General features: G+C 43.1%; 1 protein-coding gene across 1 annotated transcript in view; it reads right to left on the reverse strand.

The window, feature by feature from the left end:
• The window catches only part of LOC145393387 (adenylate cyclase type 8-like), a 261,593-nt gene that overhangs the window by 69,771 nt on the left and 167,072 nt on the right, over window positions 1-24,750 (reverse strand). The window contains exons 13-14 of the mRNA XM_080267483.1: window positions 9,351-9,487; window positions 6,176-6,269 (exon numbers count right to left, since the gene is read on the reverse strand). Of these exons, the coding sequence (XP_080123609.1) occupies window positions 6,176-6,269; window positions 9,351-9,487 (231 nt within the window). The remainder of the gene's footprint in view (window positions 1-6,175; window positions 6,270-9,350; window positions 9,488-24,750) is intronic.

The raw sequence follows: 24,750 nt of genomic DNA on the forward strand, positions 1-24,750 counted from the left end.
GTTCTAAATGAGGTGTTGTACTGTCCAGAGTGTGAAACAAGTATGTACCAGCACAGATGTAGGTGTTTTTTTACGTTGCCAAAGCTAAAATGTCTGGAGGGGGGATGCTGTTGACGAGGATCTGGTAATATTTGTGTGGTGACTGTTTTGTAAGTCCTGTTGTGTGGCTCTGTCATATAATGACAAGGGTGTTGTGAGCTGGCACAGACCGCAAAAAAGATATTATTGCATACAGTATTCACAATAAATTATACTAATCCCTCAATATTCCAACATGACAGAGCCATCGGTAAGTCTGGATATGAAATCTGGATATGGAACAATACCCTACCTACCTATACCCTACCTATACCCAACCTTTATGTACATTACCCCTCCTAATTGTGGCAATATTCTTAGGTCTTTCAGCTATTTAGACAAAAAAAAAAATACATACAGGAATATCCATTATAATGCTAGACACTAAGAAAACAATGCATACACAATGAAAATTCACAAATATATAAATGAAGAAGACGAAGGTTGCAAAAATAATTTTAATAAAGTAGTGTACTGTACAATACTTTCCATCCAGTGAATGGCAGACACGCATTGTAACCTTTTAGCCTCCAGTTGGTGTACAGTAATCCCATGTGGTCTAAAGGCTATCAAAATCACTTAACAAGTGTTAAACATCCCCTCCTCCTTCTCCTCCTCTTCTTCCTCCTCCTCTCCGTCCACCGGAGCTGGGTGATGAGTGGGGATGTGCAGCGAGGTGATGGAGGTCTACCCACATCAGGAGACTCTGAAGACTGCCGCAAGAAGCTGATGTCCATCGGTGACTTAATGGTTATCAACTGGGAGTCTGAGAGTGAAGACTGGGGATGAGGTGAGGAGAATGGGCTCTCACGCGTGGGGGTGGCAGGCTTGAAAAACGTGTCGATCTCGGACTGACAATTGGTGTGGCGATTCTGACGGAGGATGAAAGCATCCCTGACCACTTGCAGATCCATTGTCATCTTCAGTGGCATCAACTCCCTGTCACAGTGCGAGTGCTTGGCATATTTGAGCACCTACTCTATGCCAGCACGCAGCGCACCAAGACGTGGGAATGATGGCATGGCGGGGTGCTAAAAGTCAGGGTCCTCGTCCTCGTCCTTGTTGCTGTCTTCTGTCACCCTTCCAGACACACAAGCAGCAATCTCCTCATCAAACAACATCTGATAACCAGGATCACAGCCATCATTGTCCAACCACTCCCTCACATAGCTGACATCCACATCCTCGCCTGCTGTTCACAGATGAAGGTGGAAATTGTCCACATCAATCCCTCAAAGTCACACGAGGCCTCGTATCCCTGAAAGAGACAAGATGAACCACTTTTGAGGGTTTTGATGGAGATATCCTTCCAAGCATTTGCCCAGCTAAACACCGCAGACTTGATGTTGCAATACCGAAGATTTTCCATGGTCCACTCCCCACGTGTGTTGACTCCTTGCTTGTCCTCTAGTGTCACCTCGCTGAGGAACCTCCGACAGTACAGTCTCTTTGCTGCCATGACAACACCTTGGTCCATTGGTTGAATGAGGGCAGTCGTATTAGGTGGCAGAAACATGCACCTGATACAACCGTACTTAGCAACCAATTCCTTCTCGAACAGATGCGCACAGGCACTGTCAAGGATCAGGAGTGCCTTCACCTGGTTGTGAAAGATACCAAGTTCCTCCATTTGATAATGGATAACCTCCCTGACAAACTGTCTGTGGACAAAATCTCTGAAGATCTTACAGGTAAAACCGGCCTTCGCAGAATGATACCACACAACAGGCAGGCTATCCATCAACCTTTGGAGATAATGTGGCTATCTTGGACGTCCAACAATAATGGGCTTGAGGCGGTGCATCCCATTAACACTGGCGCAGCACAAAACTGAGACATGCTGTTTTGACAACTTCCAACCAGGCAGTCTTCTCCCTCTCATGTGCCACAACATTGGTGGGGAAGGAGTGGTAGAAGAGGCCAGTTTTGTCAGCACTGTACACTTGACTATAAGCAAAGCCCTTGTCCTCGATCAGGCTCTGCACTTTCTGTCAAAAAGGCCCTACATCTTCCACTGTCGGGTCGAAAGCCTTGCCATGTGTCTTATGGCCAGTAAGCCCATGCCAAAGTTCGAAACGGAAGACTCAACCTTCAGATGCCTTGAAGTCATGCACGTTGTGTAGGCACGCAAACTTCTTGGCTGCTGCCTTCAACTCCTTCCCACATACAAGCACGTCGGCACTCCATTGTTGGCCGAATCAAACCAAAGTCGACTGGTCAATGGAGGAATGATGAGGTTAAGACATCACCTTCCTATCACCCCTCCGTGTGGCATCACTGTAGTTATGTCCGTACTGAGTCAGCTAGGCCAGTGATTTCTTAATATCAAAGTTGAACGGGCCAGATCATGTTCCTGCAGAATGCGTGAAGTGGTCCAGCCCGTGTCAACCTTGCTCAATATTTCACACTTCTTCTCCAGAGCAAAACCTTCCTCTTTCGTTTCTTGGGTTGTGGTGGGGCCATTATCACACACATGAGAATGCTGCTGAAGAAAATCAAGGCCTGAAGAAGGTAGGGAACCACCACAATTGCAACAATGGAAGCTGACATGGTTACAACTATCAAGCACATCCACACTTGAGACAGACAAAGGCAGGAACTGAGGTGCAGTACTGCCACATGAACACAAAGTTGCCATCTCTCTACCCATGCTTGGCTATGAGCACTTAAGTAAAAAATGCCAAACTGACCTATGAGTGCATGGGTCATTTTTGCTCGGCCAGGCAAGTGCTGCAATGAGGCAGAAAACCTGGATCCACTGTACATCATGGCCTCAGGGAGAGTCCAAGTAATCTGGCTGGCCAAGCAACTTTGATCATTCGGCAGGGAGGCGGAGGCAGATGGCTGTTCATGCCTGGGAGTGTCTGAGTGATCCGGGCGGCTGGGGGACTTTTACCATTTGGTGAGGAGGCTGACACCCATTTCTGCTCAGCTTGTGGATTAGGGTCTGTATTACTTGCATGTGTCCAGGAGCGTCTGAGTGATCTGGGCAGCCGGGGGACTTTGACCATTCGGTGTGGAGGAAGATGGCCATTTTTGCTCAGTTTGTGGGTCAGGATCCATATTATTCGTGCATAACCAAGTGCATGCAAGTGATCCAGGTGGCCAGGGGACTTTGACTGTTCAGTGAGGAGGTGGAGGACCATTTTTGCTTACCTGGTCTATTACCTGTGCGTGGCCTGAGAGGCCTGCCGGCCGCCCAACTGATTCTTTGAATTTGTAGGCTACCCAACTGGCAATGTTGGAAATTTTATGTTTGGATTCAGACAAAGAAATCTGCATACTACCATAATAACGCCAAGGCCTAATGTTCAGACATAGAGCATGTCCGGATACATAACATCCGGATAATCGGGTAATTACTGTACAGCCAGCTCTCCTACAACGTACGATCCTAGAACATGGAAATCATAGAACGTGGGAAGCACCCGTTTGTTTCAAAATCTTACTACACGGAAAAAGATGCATATAACATGGCAGGAGGCACCTGTTTATGTTTCAGAATCTTACTATGCAGAAAAGATGCATATAACATGGATGTCAGGTGATGACAAATTGCTATGACGTGTCTGAGTGATGTGTTGTCACAGTCATGCAGTGATCACCACAGGCATCCATTACAACAGTCTCCTCTGCAACCACTTCCCTTGGTGGGCTTGGAGACAACATATGCATGCTCCGGGCAACAATGGGACAAGGGACCCCAGGCTGCTGTGCGCTTTTTGCCCGCTAGAGTACCTGGTCTGGCTTCCCCGGCACTACTTGCTCTGCTCCTGTGGTCAAAATGGGAACAGCGACTAGGGGTCCTCTGTGCTGTTGTTGCCTGGGGTGTGTGTATGTTGTCTTTGAGCCAGCCAAGGGAAGTGGCTGCAAGGGAGACTGTTGTAGTGGACGCTGGTGGTGGTCACTACAGTCCACTGAGCATTTCTTCTCCACTTGAGCCTGCCCTCTCCCCTCGCTGTGATTGTACTCGTGCCCTGTGTGACTTTTATGTGTGTGTGTGTGTGTATATATGTGCGTGTTCTTACCTAATTGTATTTTTACAGGAAAGTGTCAAGCTCGTACTGTCCCGTGTCTTAAACCATATTTATCGTACATATCCTTAAATTTGTGAATTGTTTTGGCACACACTAATTCATTCGGTAGTGCATTCCACTATCAATTGCTCTGTTTGGGAAACTGAATTTCCTTACGTCTTTATCACCTCTCTTCTTATGCAGTTTTTTGCAGTGTCCTCTTGGTGATGCTTCCCCAGATGTTAAGTAATCATTTATGTCTATTTTCTCCTTCCCTGATATGCACTTATATAGCATTATTATGTCACCTCTTTTCCTTGTCCCCTGTAGAGTTGGTAGATTCAGTTTATTTAGTCTTTCTTCATAGCTTAGATCTCTTAAGCTTGGTATCCATCTTGTAGTGGCCCTTTGAACTTTTTCAATCTTGTCTATGTGTTTTTTGAGATGAGGACTCCAGACTACTGATGCATACTCCAAGGTTGGTCTGATGAATGATGTTATCATCCTTCTTAGCATGTCTTCATTTATGTATGTGAATGCTATTCTCACATTTGCAAGCAGTGTATACATGTTCCGTACCTTCTCACTGATGTGGTCAGCCGGAGATAGTCTATTATTGATACTCACACCTAGGTCCTTCTCTCTTTCTGATGTCTGTAGGGTTTTATTTCCTAACGCATAATCCCAATCAGGTCTTTTTCCACTTTTACCAGACTTGATTATATGACACTTGTCCACACTGAATTCCATTTGCCATGTATTACTCCATTCATGAAGTTTATTTAATTCTTCTTGTAGCTCTTTACAAGAGTCTGTGTTAGTAATTCTTCTTTGTATTTTTGCATCATCTGCAAACATATTCAGATAGCTTTCATTTCCAGTGTTACTGTCTATATCATTTGTGTGTGTACTTACTTACTTACCTAACTGTACTTACTTACTTACCTAACTGTACTTACTTACCTAATTGTAACTTTACAGGAATGAGTCAAGCTCGTACTGTCCCGTGTCTTAAACCATATTTATCGTACATATCCTTAAATTTGTGGATTGTTTTGGCACACACTATTTCATTCGGTAGTGCATTCCATTGATCAATTGCTCTGTTTGGGAAACTGAATTTCCTTACGTCTTTATCACCTCTCTTCTTATGCAGTTTTTTGCAGTGTCCTCTTGCTGATGCTTCTCCATATGTTAAGTAATCATTTATGTCTATTTTCTCCTTTCCTGATATGCATTTATATAGCATTATCATGTCACCTCTTTTCCTTCTCTCCTGTAGTGTTGGTAGATTCAGTATATTTAGTCTTTCTTCGTAGCTTAGGTCCCTTAAGCTTGGTATTCATCTTGTAGCGGCCCTTTGAACTTTTTCAATCTTGTCTATGTGCTTTTTGAGATGAGGACTCCAGACTACTGATGTGTGTGTGTGTTTTTGCCACCTAATTCATCCCCAGCGCACCAGCAAAGCATTCAACGTGAGGAATACTGCGGTGTTTGTATGTTATCAAGTCTTTATTAGGTAGGTAAATGTCCTGAAAAAATTCATGAAAATGACCTAATATGGTGAATCTGGGGATGGCTTGTGTCCCATGAAACCCTTTAACATGTAAATATATGGTTCCTATAACGTGCGATCCTACTGAGCGGTGCTTTCTGGATACAAAATTCCCGCAGTATGGAAGAGGGCACTGTACATCGTCATCTGCAACAAAAAATGGTTCCTATATTCACGACCAAAAATCTTGTCTCCCTCATATCTTTTTCTGGGACAGATGAAGTTAATTTGGCTTTTAAAAACTTTTACGACCACCTTCACCATCAACTCAACCAACATGAAGCATAACAAAACTAGTGAAAAAAAAAAAAAAAATGCCCCCCAAAGAAAAAAAGTAAATACTGTCCAGATTGCCAAGAAAAAGAATGGTTTGCTTAATAAAGAAGAGGGAAATCAGGACCCTAAATCTTGAATCTGAGGTTTTGAACACTGGCACTGAATGTATTGGTACATCCAAAACTTTGAGAAATCCATGAGCCAGCAGTTTGCAAGTCCGCCAGATACAGTCAATCAGTTGTGAGCTCACCTTGAGGTACTGGTCCCGGTGGCTGCCAAAACCTGGTTCTACATCATACACACCCTTGAGGCAATCCACTGTTGCCTTGGACACATGTACCCGCCTGTAAGAGACAAACACAAGTTACTTTTCAATGAACAGGGGCCCCTCTTCTTCCCTACATAGCAGGGTCTGTAACTCTGACTCTGCAAACATTCATTTTATATTTGTTGTGTTATAGTATGCATGTAGGTGAGAAGTATAACTTATATATGTTTTCTGTTTGTAAGCATTGATGTATGGGATATCTTTCATTGGGTGAAAGTCATATCACACCTAGTGACAATAGGTAAGAATAATCATGGGATAATAATCCAAAGACATAAAAAATTTGTAGTTCCAATAACCGGCACTAGTAGCCTATATGCAGAGGATAGACTGAATACTTATACTAAAATATACAGAGATAAGAAGTGTGTGTGTGTGTGTGTGTGTGTGTGTGTGTGTGTGTGTGTGTGTGTGTGTTTACTGTACCTCTGTCAGTATGTCTGTGTCTTTCTGTCTTTGTCTAAGTATGTATGTACTCGTATGTAAGAAGCATCATATAAAAAACTACCGGATGGAATTAACTCAAATGTGGAATGAAAACTGAGGGACATCGATGAACACGTTATAAATTTCGGGCAAGAAAGGTCATAGGTGAAGGTCAAATACAAGGGATGGTGCTGCTTCAGGGGAGGTATGCACTCTATGATTGCAACAGTGTTAGCATCCCTTACAATCTCTGATCAAACAGTTTGGTTTCTCCACACACTATAAATTCTTTTCCCTGTTCTCTGATTTCCTCAATATTTTTTAAAGTCCTTTCTGCTCATGATAATGTGTCAGTTCCATTCTTCCCCATTTTTATTTTTTTTATTTTTTTATTTCTGCTCGTTAATGTAATCTCTCTCTCTCTCTCTCTCTCTCTCTCTCTCGCGCGCGCGCGCGCGCGCTGTCTAGATGTTCACTACATTTATTCTAATCTCTCTCTCTCTCTCTCTCTCTCGCTCGCGCGCGCGCGCTGTCTAGATGTTCACTACATTTATTCTTGGATTTCTAATCTACCTGATGCGCGGTTTCATTTACCAGCCTCCTAAAATTGCCCTTCCTTCCTGTCTTGCCATCTACTTCATCCATTGCCTGAGTACACTCATATTATACATCGGCAAACTGAACGTTGCCGCCTTCTTCTACGGCTCTGAATTGGCAGTTTCTTTTGCTTCAACATTAAATCACTCTCCTCACAAATGCACTGCTACTTAACGTAACACAATTCTGAGGTCGCTTCCTAAAACATTACTCTATATACTGCAGTCGCGTTTTTCACTGCTGACAAATGGAGTGGTGGGCTGAACGGGGTGGCTGGATGGTTCGGGCCAAGTTGTTACTGGGACATGAACTCGATATCAACGTGTTCATGTCCCACCGACCTATATTAAACACAGCCGCTAAAACGATAACACGCTACCTTAATGTGAGCTCCCACGCTTATCAAAAGTAAGAAAGTGGCTGCCAAGCAGAAATGGTTTGAGGACTGCTAGGATCGTAGTTCGTAGATGGACTGCTGAACATCGAAAACGAGCCGTCTAGTCTATGTATAGAGTACGACGCATATAAAAGTGCTGAGCAAATCCGAATGAAATCGGCTTCCATTTATTTCACTACTTGTTCTATTCCAAGTGTACTTCCTAATTCCTATCTTGTTTCCATCACCTTGAGGCAGAAATACACATTTTCAGCGAATTTTAACCTAGAATCGAACTCCGGTATCATATGACAGAACACATCTCAGCACTAACCCTCTTCACGTTGTTGTCCTCGTCTCCACTCTCCTCCCAGCCAGCGTCTATATTTACAAGGCAAATCAAAGCCACTCCCGCCCCACCACTCCAGTCAGGGGGCCACACACGAGAGACTATTGTGCCTGGCGGGTGATCAGGCATGGGTTCCAATATGCAGTTCCATCAGACAGGCTTAACTTCATCAGCACATATTGGACCAAGCTTCCCGGCCCCCTTTCCAATTTCTTCTGCTTTTTGTTTGCCACTGTCTTACCGTTTTTTTTTTTTTCTGTCGAGTTTTGTGCTATTTTATTTTATCATTAGCTATTTAGTCGTTGCCAAAACACACACACACACACACACACACACACACACACACACACACACACACACACACGTCTTACATTACACAGGAGTATCGTAGAAAAAGCGACATATTCCTAACTTTATGAAGTACGGGACCGGGACATAGTAATTATTAGTTCTTTATCTTAGTACTGAGAGAGAGAGAGAGAGAGAGAGAGAGAGAGAGAGAGAGAGAGAGAGGGGGGGGGTTAGTGAAGTTCTGGCTGATGGAGGATCTCTCTCCGTCTCCCCCCCCCCTCTCTCTCTCTCAGAGACAGCATATGTGAGGATATTAGGTAAACTGAGGTGGACGAGACGAAGTTAACTGATGGGACTGGAAGTGACTGGCTGTGTGTGTGTGAGTGTGTGTGTGTGTGTGTGTGTGTGTGTGTGTGTGTGTGTGTGTGTGTGTGTGTGTGTGTGTGTGTGTGTGTGTGTGTGTGTGTGTGTGTGTGAGAGAGAGAGAGAGAGAGAGAGAGAGAGAGAGAGAGAGAGAACCTGGGACGAATGTAAACGGAAAAGGAAATACAATATACTGTATATCCATATCTATATCCATCTATCTACCTACTGTACAGTACATGGGAAGGGGAAGAGGAGGGGGAAGAGGAGGAGAAGGAGGACGAGGTAGAGTGAAAGTCATGGAACTAAATATAAACCTGGGGGGGGGGGAAGAGGAAGGACAGGTGATTGAAACTTTTAAAATACATTAGATCAAGTGACACAGGACTCCAGGCTCGACACTGTTAATTTATTGAGTTAAGCTGCAGTTAAGTTGTAATAGTGTGTGTGTGTGTGTGTGTGTGTGTGTGTGTGTGTGTGTGTGTGTGTGTGTGTGTGTGTGTGTGTGTGTGTGATATTGCATTTTAGTGCACTGGTATTATTTGGATGTACGAACTTGGTATATGTGACACTGGTATCCCGCAAGCCTTGATGTGGCTGGCGAGGGTAGTGTAGTGCAGTGTAGTGTAGTGTAGTGCAATGTTGTGTAGTGTAGTGTAGTGTACTGTAGTGTCAGTGTAGGTGTAAATACGAACCCCGGTATGCCACCAGCCTCCATGTGGTTGGCGAGAGTAACATCATAGGACCACACGTCAAACTGCCACTTGCGCAGGCCCAGCACCCCACACAGCACAGAGCCAGAGTGGATCCCGATGCGCATGTTCAAGTCAACCTGCAGGAAAACAAACACACGCTTAGTAGATGATCGACAGGTGGAAATGTGAGGTGGAAGACAGACACAAGTTAGAGCTAGAATCCTTTACTTTCTCAAAAGTTTCTGGCTGCTAATGAGTACTAAAGGTGTGTTGGGTGGGAGAGGGACAGGTTAGAGATAGATTTATTTTCTTTAACGTTTGGGCGAATCTCTGGAAATGGGTTCTGTGTAGCCTCAGACATGAGAGAAAAATAATAAAATTCAAACCCTCACCTGTGTCTCTCTCTTTCCCAGCACACTCCTGGTACTTATTAGTCTACATTCCACTTCTCAAAATCTTACTTCTTTAATACTCAGGCTCCTATGGCTCATTTTCAACTAATTACAACCTGGAGAATTTGAGTTGCTGGTTCTATATGTCATTCACTTTAACTTGCTCAAGAGCTTCATCCTTTTGCAGCTCATCTCACGAAGCTCAGTGGCAAAAAAGGACAACTTGTTGGCTCTACATCCCTCCTGTAGCACTTCTTCGTGACTAGCATCATTTTCATTCAAGATAGAGGGATGGCAATTTCAGGCCAAGGCAGAATGAACAGAATACGGTATTAACAATTTTTGACTCGTATTTTCGGCGGTAAAGGAAGCTCCCTAACATCTATTCCTTTCCGATTTATTTTTCGATACGGCGCGCTAATATCGTTCTATACGTTATTTCTGCAGAGTATGGTGATATTAGAATGATTTTGGTAACAAAGAAGAGGACGGCAAGGTGTAACAGGCAAAATAAATCGCTTAGGAAAAGGTGTTAGGGAGCTTCCTTAACCGACAAGAATACGGTCCTTAAACACCTTTGACTCACACTCAGCTGAAAAAAAAACCGTCTGTCAGCTGAAATAAAAGGCTAAAAGTGTTCCTAGCATGAGCGGTGAAACAAAACACACACACACACACACACACAGGGAACTGCTCAGACTGGACAGACGCGAGAATGATGTCAGGTCAACGAACAGCTCAGTAAATTTCGTTAACACAGTCTTAAAAGATCTTCAAGACCCACCGACATGTGATAAAAACAGTTCCTCTAATATCAGTATAGTATGAGCGCTCAAGTAGTGACATGTGAGAGTTTGTGACGCCACCTGTTGCACACATAAAGGTAGCTGGTCCTCAGGGTTCGGAATGTCAAGTCTAGTCGCTGGGTCGGATAAATAAAGAATAAGTATGTACTGCAAATGTTACACTTCATTTAATACGATTAGTCCAACACTCTTACAAATAAAATAACTCACCAGCTGAAATTAGCTAAGAAAATATACATAATCTGTGATCAAAGTGTTTACTAATAATTTTTCACTTAAGCCATTTTTTTTTTTCTCACAAGACCGTCGGCACATTTTGCCGCAAAATACCTAATGGAGAGTTTCCAAATGTAGTTATGTATATTTAACGTGATTTACCAGTTTCAGTCGGTGGTAGAGGGTAGTGACTATCATCCACTCACTAGATGTGGTGTTACCTACTTCTTCCTTAACCTTTATCATTCTATCTCTGTTTGCCCCCCTCTCTTCCTGTTTCTCCCTTTCCTCCTCTCGCTTTTTATTACTATTGTTTCCACTTCAGACAGCTCTACACAGAGTGACAAGCCTAATGGTTTCCTGTAACCCAGGAAACCATTTACAGCGCCGGGTGGTAACCCTATAACCAGATAACGGGGTGGTGTGGAGCCTGCTATGGTGCCCCTGCTAACTGGGTGCAGCGCCGCAAATGTGGCATTCATCCACGAAACAAACCTCCACAATATTCCCCACGTCGCGAGGCGCTGTCAGCCGTAATGGAACTTCAGCTTAATGCACTGCCCTGCATGGGCACTTGCTTGCCTGCTGTTGATGGATCTGCTCGGCCAGACAGACTAGGGCTGATTAACAACAACATCCAGTTTCAGTTAAGGGACTGAAATTATTATTACTACATGTGACAACACCTAACCAATGTGGTATTGATAACCCCACGTCTGAGTGGCAGTGGCAGCATCATCAGCTAAACACTCAGGCCCTCTAAGTGAACGTGAAAGCCTGTCAAATAAGAGAGCAGACGCGCACCCCTGAACAGGAATTAGGAGTAAATTGAAAAGTAAATAAGTTAATCATGAGACCAGAGTGTGCTTGGGGCTGGGGACAAGGTGGGGGTGAGTGGGGATGGGGAGGTGTACTAAGGGGTGAGGGATGAGGGGGATAGCAGGAGGGTGAGGGAGAGGGTGGGGTTGGGGAGGGGAAGGGGGGAGGGGTTGGGGAGGGGAAGGGGGGAGTGAGGACAAGAGTTAGGTGGAATTACTGCCCTGTCTGTCTGTCTGTCTGTCTGTCTCTCTCTCTCTCTCTCTCTCTCTCCAACATCACTACCCCATATCCAGTATCTCATATATTGTATGTCAGGAAGGAGGCATTATGCGATATTTAATTAATCTGTATAGTGTCAAGACGGTGCTGGGGTGAGAGGGACGCCTTCACGTGGTGCCACCGACATAAATGGGCGACTCAACTGCCTGGCTTAAACGTCCCTCAACTATCGTCCACTGGCTTCTTTGACTCAGGGTTAGGAATAACGTAGTGTTACATACAATCCGTTCGCTTCCCCTGCCTTTTTTTCACTGCTTGTTTTATGGATGCTTAAAATGAGACATAGTGGATAAGGATGCATATTATTACCCACAGATGAATGACAAAATGCGCCTCAGTCCACTAGGTCACATTCAAACGTGGGAATCCGGCGGTTAGGAGGAGGGAAAAGGGGAACGGATTATCTTATCTGACTGGACATGATATACGTTTTCTACCCTTTGAGTCGAGTACGAGAGGCGAATCTTTGGCTGGATGATATTGCCTGCTGGTAGTAAATAAATAAATAAATATACAGAACAATACTTATACAACAACTAGTGCCACTACGACTACTGACATAATAATAATAATAATAATAACAATAATAAATTTCTTAGAGAGGCGAATATGAGAGGTGGCTTCTAAGCTGCTTAATATTTAAAGGCTAGCGCCACTCGGGAATGGCGGTGTGAGCCATGAAAAGTAATAAGTAAATAAATAAATAAATAAACAAATAAATAAGTAAAACTTAAATAATAGGGCATCAATTTGGTATTATTCTTGATTCTGCTGATCGATTTTATTCACGGTAGGAGAGACTGCTGAACTTGATTGGTCTTCGTGGACTCTTTCAGAACAATGAATCTCTTCTAAGTTAATCTAATTTAGGGAGTTTTATGTATGTATGTATGTATGTGTGTGTGTGTGTGTGTGTGTGTGTGTGTGTGTGTATATATATATATATATATATATATATATATATATATATATATATATATATATATATATATATATATATATATATCGCCGCACCGTCAATAGTAACAGCAAAGCTCTATCCGTGACCATCACCACCATCACTAACAAGATTGAGGACACTTTTGACAGCAGCACCCAATCCAAACGTATCCCGCATCCCAACAAATCCCAAAAGGTAACCTTGTTTTTGTACATACCACCCAGACACATTCCAGATGCACACCATACTTACCTTATACGCATCCCGGACCAGACATACCATCAATACACCCCATCCCTCAACATACACCTTGCAAGTGTGACGATCATACAACTATATGGATGCAACTTGCCATATTTCATCCCATAAAACGGTAGGAATGAGTAAGTGACACAGCCTAATTAGAGACAAACTGGGTATGGCCGTACCTGTGTATGCGGCAAAAACCAACGGATGCAGTAAGTCTAGGTATTATTTTTAAAGGCATTCTAGAACCAAAATCATATATATATATTTTTTTTCTTTTACGTGTCCGACTCTGGGCAAAGGCTTCAGGGCCTATTTCTCGGGGTCAATTACCTATCCCTAGGCCCTGTAGTCCTCCTATACCTCCACATGTCACCACTTCGGCGCTAACACCCACCATCCATATTGAATACATGCTAGGGCTGTCTCATACAGGATTGGTTTATTGGTATTAGCGGGGGTATTTTTACATGTCGGCGGGACATCTGATAGATCAGGAAAGTCTGCATTTTAGGAAATTCAAATCCTTAAACTGTTCCCTGCCCCAGCCGGGATTCGATCCTGGGTTCATTAAGACTGCAGGGCACCTCTCTACCGATTCAGCCACCGCCATGAAATAAGTAAATATAATGAATAAATAAATAAATAACAGATGTAAAGTGTCCGTCAGTAAAAGTAACGAACCCTTACTATGACCACCACCACCACCACCACCAACAACAACAACAACAACAACAACAATTAAACACCACAACCACCACCACTACCATCATCACAACCACCACCAACAACTACCACCATCACCACCACAACCACCACCACCACCACAACCAACAACAACAACTACCACCACCATCACCACCAACAAAAACAAGACACAGGCGGGCAATAAGGCGAGGTTTCATTTCCCGAAGCGGCAGCCCTGGATCCTGGGAGGGGACGTGCCGGGATGAAGCCAAACCGACACCTGGCCATCACACACACACACACACACACACACACACACACACACACACACACACACATTTCATGTTGGGTGCTACGAGAATGTGCAAAGGAGTTAAGGAAACCATTATTTTTAATTTTCAAGAAATCCTTGAGTCAAGGTAAACTACCTGATATTTGGAAGAAAGCAAATATTGTCCCCTTATTCAAGAAAGGGAATAGACAAAATCCACTCAACTACCGACCAGTATCACTGACCAGTGTTGTAAGCAAGGTATTAGAAAAGCTTATAAGAAAAGCTTGGGTAAATCATCTAGAAGAACACGGTATGATAACAGAAAGACAGTTTGGTTTCAGAAAAGGAAAATCATGTGTTACGAATCTGTTGACCTACTATGACAGAGTAACAGACACAATGCAGGAAAGAGAAGGATGGGTGGACAGTATCTATTTAGATTTCAAGAAAGCATTTGACACAGTACCACACCAAAGACTTTTATGGAAACTGTACCATCAAGGAGGAATTCGAGGCAAACTGTTTTGTTGGATGCAAGATTTTCTCATAAAAAGAGAAATGAGAACAGTACTAAGGGGAAATTACTCATCATGGAAAGAAGTGACTAGTGGAGTACCACAGGGTTCAGTGTTGGAACCAATCATGTTTTTAGTGTATATAAATGATATAAACAGTAACACTTGAAATGAGAGCTATCTAAATATATTTGCAGATAATGCAAAAATACAAAGGAGAATTACTAACACAGACTCTTGTAAAGAGCTACAAGAAGAATTAAATAAACTTCATGAATGGAGTAATACATGGCAAATGGGATTCAATGTGGACAAGTGTCATGTAATCAAGTTTGGTAAAAGTGGAAAAAGACCTGATTGGGATTATACGTTAGGAAATAAAACCCTACACACATCAGAAAGAGAGAAGGACCTAGGTGTATCAATAACAGACTATCTTCGGCTGACCACATCAGTGAGAAGGTACGGAACATGTATACACTGCTTGCAAATATGAGAATAGCATTCACATACATAAATGAAGACATGCTAAGAAGGATAATAACATCATTCATCAGACCAACCCTGGAGTATGCATCAGTAGTCTGGAGTCCTCATCTCAAAAAACACATAGACAAGATTGAAAAAGTTCAAAGGGCCGCTACAAGATGGATACCAAGCTTAAGGGATCTAAGCTAAAAAGAAAGACTAAATAAACTGAATCTACCAACACTACAGGAGACAAGGAAAAGAGGTGACATGATAATGCTATATAAATGCATATCAGGGAAGGAGAAAATAGACATAAATGATTACTTAACATATGGGGAAGCATCACCAAGAGGACACTGCAAAAAACTGCATAAGAAGAGAGGTGATAAAGACGTAAGGAAATTCAGTTTCCCAAACAGAGCAATTGATCAATGGAATGCACTACCGAATGAAATAGAGTGTGCCAAAACAATTATCAAATTTAAGGATATGTACGATAAATATGGTTTAAGACACGGGACAGTACGAGCTAGACTCATTCCTGTAAAGATATAATTAGGTAAGAACAATTAGGTAGGTAAGAACACGGGATTCGCCTTTCTTTAAGCAGGGACCAAGGCCGTAATTCCACAGCATTCAAGATGGACAGATGGCAATTTTAGGCAAGTAAAAAGGGTTGTGGTCACAGAGAATGAAGAAAAAGATTAACGTAAGAAATTGTACTCACATGCTAAATTGGTGTTTAATGTGAATCTAAAACAGCCCGACTTGGACCCTACTGACATGAAATATACTAAAATATTCGTGGGTATAAGAACTGAGCAAGGTGACGGGGAGAGAAGGTGGGAAAGTAGGAAGGGACGGGTGGTAGGGAAGACGGGAGGGGGAAAGGAAGGACGGAGATACCTTAAGCGAGCTGTTTTCCCCCCCCCCCATTATTTCCCTTTCCCACTTCTCTCTCCTTCCCTCCCCCCCCTCTCTCTCTCTCTCTCTCTCAAAGCATCCTTGGTAAACATGTCAGTGACTATTGAGCTGCGTGCCTGGAGAGCAGTATGTGAACTGCATGTGTGGGTAAGCACACACACACACACACACACACACACACACACACACACACACACATTTTCTTTCTCCTCAACACATCTACTCTATTATATCCCTCCTCTCTCTCACTCTCTCTCTCTCTCTCTCTCTCTCTCTCACACACACACACACACACACACACACACACACACACCTTTTCTTTCTCCCAACACATCTACTCTATTATCACTGTCTGTCTGTCTGTCTGTCTCTCTCTCTCTCTCTCTCTCTCTCTCTCTCACACACACACACACACACACACACACACACACACACACACACACACACACAAGACGTCCCGAGCTGCCGTGAACAGAGAAGTCAAACACAGACTTAATGACTGCCATTGATGAGAGAGAGAGAGAGAGAGAGAGAGAGAGAGAGAGAGAGAGAGAATGTACAGTATATATCTATGTGTATGTATGTATGTATGATAATTTTTATGTGGCCCGACTCTGGTCAGATTAAATAGGTCCAGCTACCTTGCGCGCAAAAGATGGCTAAATCACTATCACATGTCACCACCTGGGCACTAATACCCACCGTCTATACTGAATACAGGCGAGGGCCGTCCCACTCACGATTGGTTTGACTGTGGAGGATTCGTTGAGGCAATCTTTACCTTTTTTTTTTTTTTTTTTCTATGGCGTGTATTTTAAATCAATATTACCTCCACATGATTATATACAACTCTGGAAATGATTCTACTTTTGAAGGAATTAATTTACCTATCTACAGCCATGCGTCGTAATCCCGTATGGGGTGGGCACTAACAAATCGCCTCCACGTCACCCTGTCCTCCGCTAACAGACTGTCCTTTCTCTAACTCACAACTCCTCTCTCTCTCTCTCTCTCTCTCTCTCTCTCTCTCTCTCTCTCTCTCTCTCGTGCATATCTGGCCCACTGCTCCATCTCATTCTCGGTCTCCCACTCCTCCTCTCCCTTTGCCTCATACACATACATTATTCTAACCGTTCCAGTTGGAAAATTATCCCTAAGTTGAAGATAGTCAACGAAATATTAAAAAAACGCAATTCCTCCTTATATATCAATTTCTTTTACATTCTTTTTTGGTATCATGGCCACAGAAAAATAAATAGAGTTGATTTGCCTGTTTCTCGAATTTAAAGTACCATATGTAGGGGAAAAAGTAGTGATAAAATAATAATACCACATAACGAAGGCTTACTACCAAGTCCCAGCCGGAGAACGATCAATGGGCTTCCTCAACAGACTCACAGTGTCTCAGTTTTAACTCCACAGAAGTCTACGGTATATTTCCACACCTTTTCAATTACTCTCCATATATACGCAGCTAAGGTACAGTATATATATCTTACCATCACTCTTTACCTAGGCTCCTTTGATGCCCTCTAAGCTAATATTTACCTGCGTTTAACCTTAATAAAAACGGATAAAGTTGGTGAGATAGGCAGTCAGACGGGTACCTGTTGATCCTTCATTTCTCAACTACTCTCTTGGTGCGAAAACGGAAGGTCAAAGATAAGCTTGATGTGAACAGCGAATCCCAAGTATAAAGGCCGTGGGGATGCGACTGCTACTGAATTTATGCAGGAAGTTACGTAGATTGGATGGCGTGAGAAAGTGTGTGTGTGTGTGTGTGTGTGTGTGTGTGTGTGTGTGTGTGTGTGTGTGTGTGTGTGTGTGTGTGTGTGTGTGTGTGTGTGTGTGTGTGTGTGAATTTGAAGGTCAGACGAGGCGTGGGCGGCCGAGAGAAAATAATTTAATTTGGTAAGTGAGAAAGTGAGGTTTGGAAGAGAGAAAAGAAATAACTGGCAATTAACAGAAACGCATACGCGAATATTTATGTCGAATATTACTAAGGCTGGATGCTATTTTTAAGATGAGATTTGGCGGTGTTGCTTGAAGTGATAAAAGTAATGATAAGGTGAAGTTATATGCACATTATTATTATTGTTGTTGTTATTATTATTATTATTATTATTATTATTATCATCATCATTATTATTACTATTATTACTACTACTACTACTATTTCAGTTGACTGGATGCCCATCTTCCCTCCTTGTCAACAAACATCATCATCATCATCATCATCATCATCACCACCTCTTTTCCCACCCATCTGAGACATCACATCAAATATAATCAAAATTTTCGAGAGGGTCCCAGCACACTCATTAAACACTATCATTTTTCTCTTTCCATTTTTTTCCCCTTTCCCCTCTCCCTCCCAACATTTTGGGCCAAGAATATTTCCCCCCCTTTCCCCCCCCCTCCTTTACACTCCTGGATGCGCCCCCTCTGTGTCTGTTATACTTGTGAGATGGAGGTGTGGATGTGAAGGGTAATATGACTTGAGTATGATGTAAGGTTGAGTATACTGTGAACTGTTGATATATTTTAAGTTTTCTCGGTGCTGGACGCCTTCCCGTGGTGGCACAGATATACTTAAGCGGATCTGCTGCCTTTTTATACAGATATCCCTTAACTCCCTCCTATTCCCTGCAAGGATAATGGTGGACTGTAGGAGAATGCAACTTCCGCAGGTTGCAAAGTTCGCATTTAAATCAGCCAGGACCTGTCAAAATAACATGATGGTGATGATGATGATGATGATGATGATGATAATGATGATGACGATGATGATGATGACGATGATGACGACTTAATTTTCTATATTCATGAAGCAAAACCAATGCCGGCGACCTCTCTGACTGAAAGGATAAAACGAGATTCGATAAGGGCGATTCTCCCATTGACTGAGTAGGCAGAGTTGGACCATATTTGCATTTAAAGGATACGTATCATTCTCTCGTCTTTCTCAATCTCATTTTTCTATGTCCATTTTCTCTTCTTCCTTCATTTCTCTTTTTCTGTCTCAAGTTATCTTTTCTCTGTCCTTCATTTTCCTTCCTTCCTTCCCTTCTTCCTGTCTCTTATCTTTTTTCTCTTTTGTTATTCTTTTCTTCATCTTAGCTCACTCCTTCTCCTTTCTCTTCCTTTATTTCTTTTACTTGTTTCTGCCTTCCTCCTTTGTTCCCTTTTACTCCACTTCTTCTTTCTACCTTCGCTTCATCAATTCTTTCTTTTCCCCATTTTCTTACTTTTCCTTCGTTTTCTCATTTCTTCCCCTTTCTCTTCTATTCCTCCCCTCCATCTTCCTTTCATCCTTCCTCCTCCTTTCTTTCCTTCACAAATTCCTTCTTTTCCTCAATTTTTCCTTTTATCATCTTTATTTCTAGTTTTCTTCCTTCGCCTTCCTTCTTCTCTGTCAATCATCTCTCTCTCTCCTCTTTCTTCCTTCATTCCTCCTTCATTCAGCAATTTCGTCTTTCCTCTCTTCTTCTTGTATATATTTCCTTTATTCCTTTTCTTCTTTCTCTGGTCTGTTGCCTTTCTTTGTATCACTAATTCTCTCTTTTTTCTGCCGTCTTTCGTCCTTTCTTCCTTCGTGTTTCTTCCTTCTTTCCTTCGTGTTTCTTCCTTGCTTCCTTCGTATTTCTCCCTTTCTTCCTTTTTGTTTCTTCCTTTCTTCCTTCGGGTTTCTCCCTTCCTTCTTTCGTGTTTCTCCCTTTCTTCTTGTTTCTTCCTTCGTTCCTTCTCGTTTCTCCTTTTCTTCCTTCCTCCTTTAATTCGTGTTTTCTTTTTTCTCCTTTTGTCTTGAAAATTCTTCACCTTTTTCCTTCTTCCCTGTTTTAGTGCTCTTTTCCCTACTTTATCTTTTACCATTTTCTTTCCCTCAATTCTTTCCTCACTCCCCTTTGTTTACTTCCTCCCTCCCCAAGTGCTCTCACTCCTCTCCTTTTCTTATCTATGTTTTTCTGTCTTCCTTATTTTCGCTTTCTGTTCCCTTCCTTGTTTCGTAATCATTCTTCTTCTTTATTTTTACTTTTCTCTCTTTTCCTCCTTCATTTACCTCTCTCTCTCTCTCTCTCTCTCTCTCGTTACCTTCATCCCTCTTTTACCAAGCTGTTTCCTACCTTTTATTCTCATTAAATATTTCTTTCCTGCTTCCTTCCTCCACCACTTACCGTTCCCCCCTTCGCTCTTGTATAGTTACCCCCTCTGTTTATTCTCTTTACTCTCGTCCTCGTCCTCGTCCTTCTCCTCCTCTATATTCTTCCCTCATCATTTCCATTTTATCTTATTTGCATCTCTTTCCACTCCTTCCATCACTATCTCCTTCATCACTTTTTCATCATCTTCTTTCCTTCCTCCATTCCCATTTCATCACATTTTCTCCTCCTCTTCCTCCTCGTCTTCTTCTTCTTCTTCTTCTTCCTCCTCCTCGTTTTCTTCTTCTTCTTCTTCTTCCTCCTCCTCGTTTTCTTCTTCTTCTTCTTCTTTCAATTCTATCTCCCTTCTATTTCCCTTCTTTTCTTTACTCTTCCTCCCTTTTTACAGTGCTCCTTCTCTTTCCTGCCTTCCTCTTCTGTTTTACGATTCGCTCCAGGGTTTCTTCGCAGTAATTTATCTTCTTCTCTTGCCATCTCTTCCAATCAGCGTCCTTTTCTACTCATGTCACTAGCCTTTTCCTTCCTTATTTTACTCTCTTACTCTTCTTCGTTACTTTCTTCTCTCTCTCTCTCTCTTCATTATTCTTCCTCCTGTCATCTTCCCTCCTTCCCTGCTTCTCTCCAATCTCTCAATTAATCTCCTCTTCTGGCTAATTCTCCCTCTCTTTTTCTCACCTTCTCTTATTTTTCCGTCTTTCCTCTTTTACGTTCTCATTATTCTTCCTCCTTCCCACTTTTCCTCTCCTCTCCTTCCTTCTTTCCTTCCCATCCTTCCCTTCTTTCTTTCCTTTTCCCTCCTTCTTTCCTTTTCTTTTTTTTTCTTCCTTCCTGCTTTCTTTTTTCTTTCATTTCCTCCATTTCCTTCCTTGCTTCCTTCCTCCTATCTCTCACTGATCTTTCCGGTCTCATTACTCCCGGTTTTATATTCCTCCTCCTTTCCTCTCCTTCCTTCCCACCTCATTATTTTTCCTCCTTCCCTCCCCTCCTTCTCCACTTCCTTTCATTTCCTTCTCAATCTCCTTTCCTCACTCACTTCTTTTCCCTCCCTCTCTAATATTATTCCATTCCTTCTCTCCCGTCTTCCTTCCTCTCTTTCCCTTCCTTCCCTCTTCTTTCTCCCCTCCTGTCCTTTCTCTCCCCTCCTTTCCTTTCTCTCCCCTCCTTTCCTCTCCTCTCTCCCCTCCCTTTCTCCTCTCATCTCTCCTTTCCTCCTCTCATCCCTCCCTTCCTTCTCTCCCCTCCTTCCCTCCTTTCTCTCACCTCGCTTCCCTACTTTCTCTTCCTTCCCTCCCTACTTTCCTCCAATCTCTCCATCGATTTCTCCCCCTGTCTCATTCCCTCCGTCTTCGTACCCAACCTCTTCACTTTTTTCCCCCAGCACCAACTCCTCTACCTCTTCATTATTTCTCTCTCTCTCTCTCTCTCTCTCTCTCTCTCTCTCTCTCTCTCTCTCTCTCTCTCTCTCTCTCTCTCTCACACACACACACACACACACACACACATCCATCCACCTCTATCTATCTATCCATCTGTGTCTATCATATACATCCATCCACCTACCTACCTATAGTACATACCTACCTACCTACCTACATGTCCATCTACCTACCTACCTACCTACTTATCTATCTATCTGTCTATCATATCCATCCACCTATCTATCTATCTATCTATCTACCTATCTCGCTTTTTCCCTTCTCTCCCCTTTTACTCAATTTGCATATTTTTCTCTCCTCTTCCTTCCATCACTTTTTATCATCTGTCAGTTCTCATCTCCTCTCCTCCTCCTTCATCTCCAATTCATCGCCATTTTCCTTCCTCCTCCTCCTCCTCCTCCCTCCTTCACCTCTTCCTCCTCTATTCCTCCTTCCATCGCCGTTTCCTTCTTCACAGTTTTTCCCTCTTCCCCTCCTCCTCCTCCATATTCCATCACTCCTCTTCCTCCTCCTCCTCTTCGTTTCTCTCTTCTTCATTGTATCTTTTCTTCCAATCCTCATCCATTACCTAAATTCAATCTTAAATATCTTCAGTCAGGTCCCAAGAGGATTTCCTAGCCTGAATAATGTCTGCCAGAGATCATCATCATCATCATCATCATCATCATCAACATCATCATCACCACCACCATCACCATCATAATCACCACCATCATCATAATCACCACCACCACCACCATCATCATCATCATAGTCACCACCACAACCATAATCATCATCATCATCATCACCACCACCACCACCACCACCACCACTATCATCATCATCATCCCCTCAGAATCAGGAGGGTACGGTCCCGACAGAGATAAAAGAAAGTACAGAAGCCGAGAAGAAAGATAACGCACAGACAGAAAAGAAGCATTAATGTCACCAAATTAAATGAGACAACAAATCATTCAATCATCATTAATCTTTCCAAAATTTACCTCCAAAAAGAAAGAAAAAGAAAATAAAAGAATCTGCGGGTATATGTGTTTGTGTTTTCCCTTTCTAGATCCGTCTCATATTCCGTCGCCTGCTGTGTTGGAAATGAGGTGTAGTTTGTCATGTGCATATCCCTAATTACTTCATCCATCTGCTTCATTTCTCTCTCACTTCTTTTACGTCCTCACCCCTCACTTTTTCACACCTTCATTTATCATATTCGCTCATCTCCCCAGCTCTCTACATCTCCTCCTCGCTTCTATTATTTTACATATTTTTGACATCCACTCTCTGCTTATGATCATGCATACACTCTCTTCCACTCCACTCCACTCCACTTCCATACTCCACGCCTCTACGCGGCTCACACTTGTATTCTTTAACAGCCCCATATTCATCCCTCTCCCTCTATTTTTATATCTCAAGCATGAAAGACACGGAAAACACAAGACCTTACTATATTGTACTTAAGGAACTAACGCGTTTTCTCTCTTCCTCTCCCAACTTCATTAATTTTATCCTTTTACATTTTTTCCCTCACTTATATCCTCCTCGCTCGTTCCTTGTTTCTCTTTCCCTCTATTTTTCGTCCCTTGTGTTATGCTCGTGTCTTGCAGTGTTTGATGTCGTGCTGATGCAGTGTGTAGCGTTGATGTAGTGTGTGCTGTTGATGTGATGTAGTATTGATGTTTTGTTGATTCATCATCGATGTAGTGTTGATGCAGTGTGTAGCGTTGATGTTGTGTGTGGTGTTGATATACAGCTGATGTAGTGTGTGGTGTTGATGTGTTGATGTAGTGTTAATGTAGCGTGGTGTGTTCATATGTTGACGTAGTGCTGATGTACCGTGGTGTGTTGATGTAGTGTGTAGCGCTGATGTTGTGTGGTATGTTCATGTGTTCAAGAAGTGTTGATGGAGTGTTAAAAGGTACGTGGTCAAGTGGGGGCATTGATATTACTGACCGGCTCCACTGCCTTGGTATACAAACGTTCCTCAACCCCTCCCTATCCCCGGAAAAGAGGAAGGTTGACTGCCAGAAAAGGGAGTAATTATTCCCCAAGGCTAGACCTAGATAGATCATAAAGCCCTGCTAAGACTACAGGATAGCGCTACCCTTCCCAGCAAAGGAAGCCACCCAGGCGCGGCGCGAACTCTCGACCTCGTGATCTTGAGCCACACGCTTTACCACTGAGCCACCCCGCTCCCCGACTGTCAGAAATGAGACAAGTTCAGCATGTAGTGTAGTCCGTCTTCCCTCCTCCTCCTCTGATACCCCTTCCGTCTCCCCTCCTCCTCCTCCTCCTCCGTTTCCTTTTCCCTCATCCTCCTCTATATCCTCCTCCCTCCTCCTCCTGCTTCCTCCTCCTCCTCTGTTTCCTTTTCCCTCCTCCACCTCTGTTTCCCCTTCTCTCTTCCCCCCCTCCTCCCCTGTTTCTCCTTCCATTTTCCATTTTCCTCCTCCTCCTCCTCCTGCTATTCTATCCTTGCCCTTAAATGATAGTTTTATTAGTTACAACCTTCCCTAAAATAAACAGCCAAGAAAGGATCAACAGGTCTGTTGCTGTTTGCTTTCCTCCTCCTCCTCCTCCTTCTCCAGCCTTGCCTTCATCCTCTGCGCTGCCCACTGTCCATCAGAGAGGCCACTCCACAAAGGGCGCGTCACTCCTAACTCCCGCCCTCCCAGCAACCCTCCACCCCCTCCAGGCAATTCATGGAGAGAGAGAGAGAGAGAGAGAGAGAGAGAGAGAGAGAGAGAGAGAGAAGGGGGGGGAGCGCAATGTAACCTAATCTGGAAAAAATATAATCCAGCAATTATGCAACCCTGACAAAACCCATCCCTTCCCATCCCAGTCCAACCCACAACCCAACCAATCCCCCTTCCCCTCCTCTCTCTCTCTCTCTCTCTCTCTCTCTCTCTCTCTCTCTCTCTCTAACAATATTGACTGCTTTAACTACTTTAATAACAACGTTGATCGAGACCCAATAACAAAAGTCCTCAAACAATCTCTCTCTCTCTCTCTCTCTCTCTCTCTCTCTCTCTCTCTCTCTCTCTCTCATAACAGCGTCCAAGACACACCAAAGTAACATAAAAATCCAAACAATCTCCTCACTTACAAACCCGTAAAAGACCTTATTTACAAGTCACGTTTCGGAAAAAGAAAGAGAGAAGAGAGGGGACAGAAAAGAGGGGAAGAAGGGAAGAAAGGGGATAGAGGAGGGGAAAGAAAAGGAGAAAGAAAAGGCCTGGGA

Source organism: Coenobita brevimanus, chromosome 24 (genome assembly GCF_032717465.1).
Source record: "Coenobita brevimanus isolate Jiangsu-jjx chromosome 24, ASM3271746v2, whole genome shotgun sequence".
Classification (NCBI taxonomy): Eukaryota; Metazoa; Arthropoda; class Malacostraca; order Decapoda; family Coenobitidae; genus Coenobita; species Coenobita brevimanus.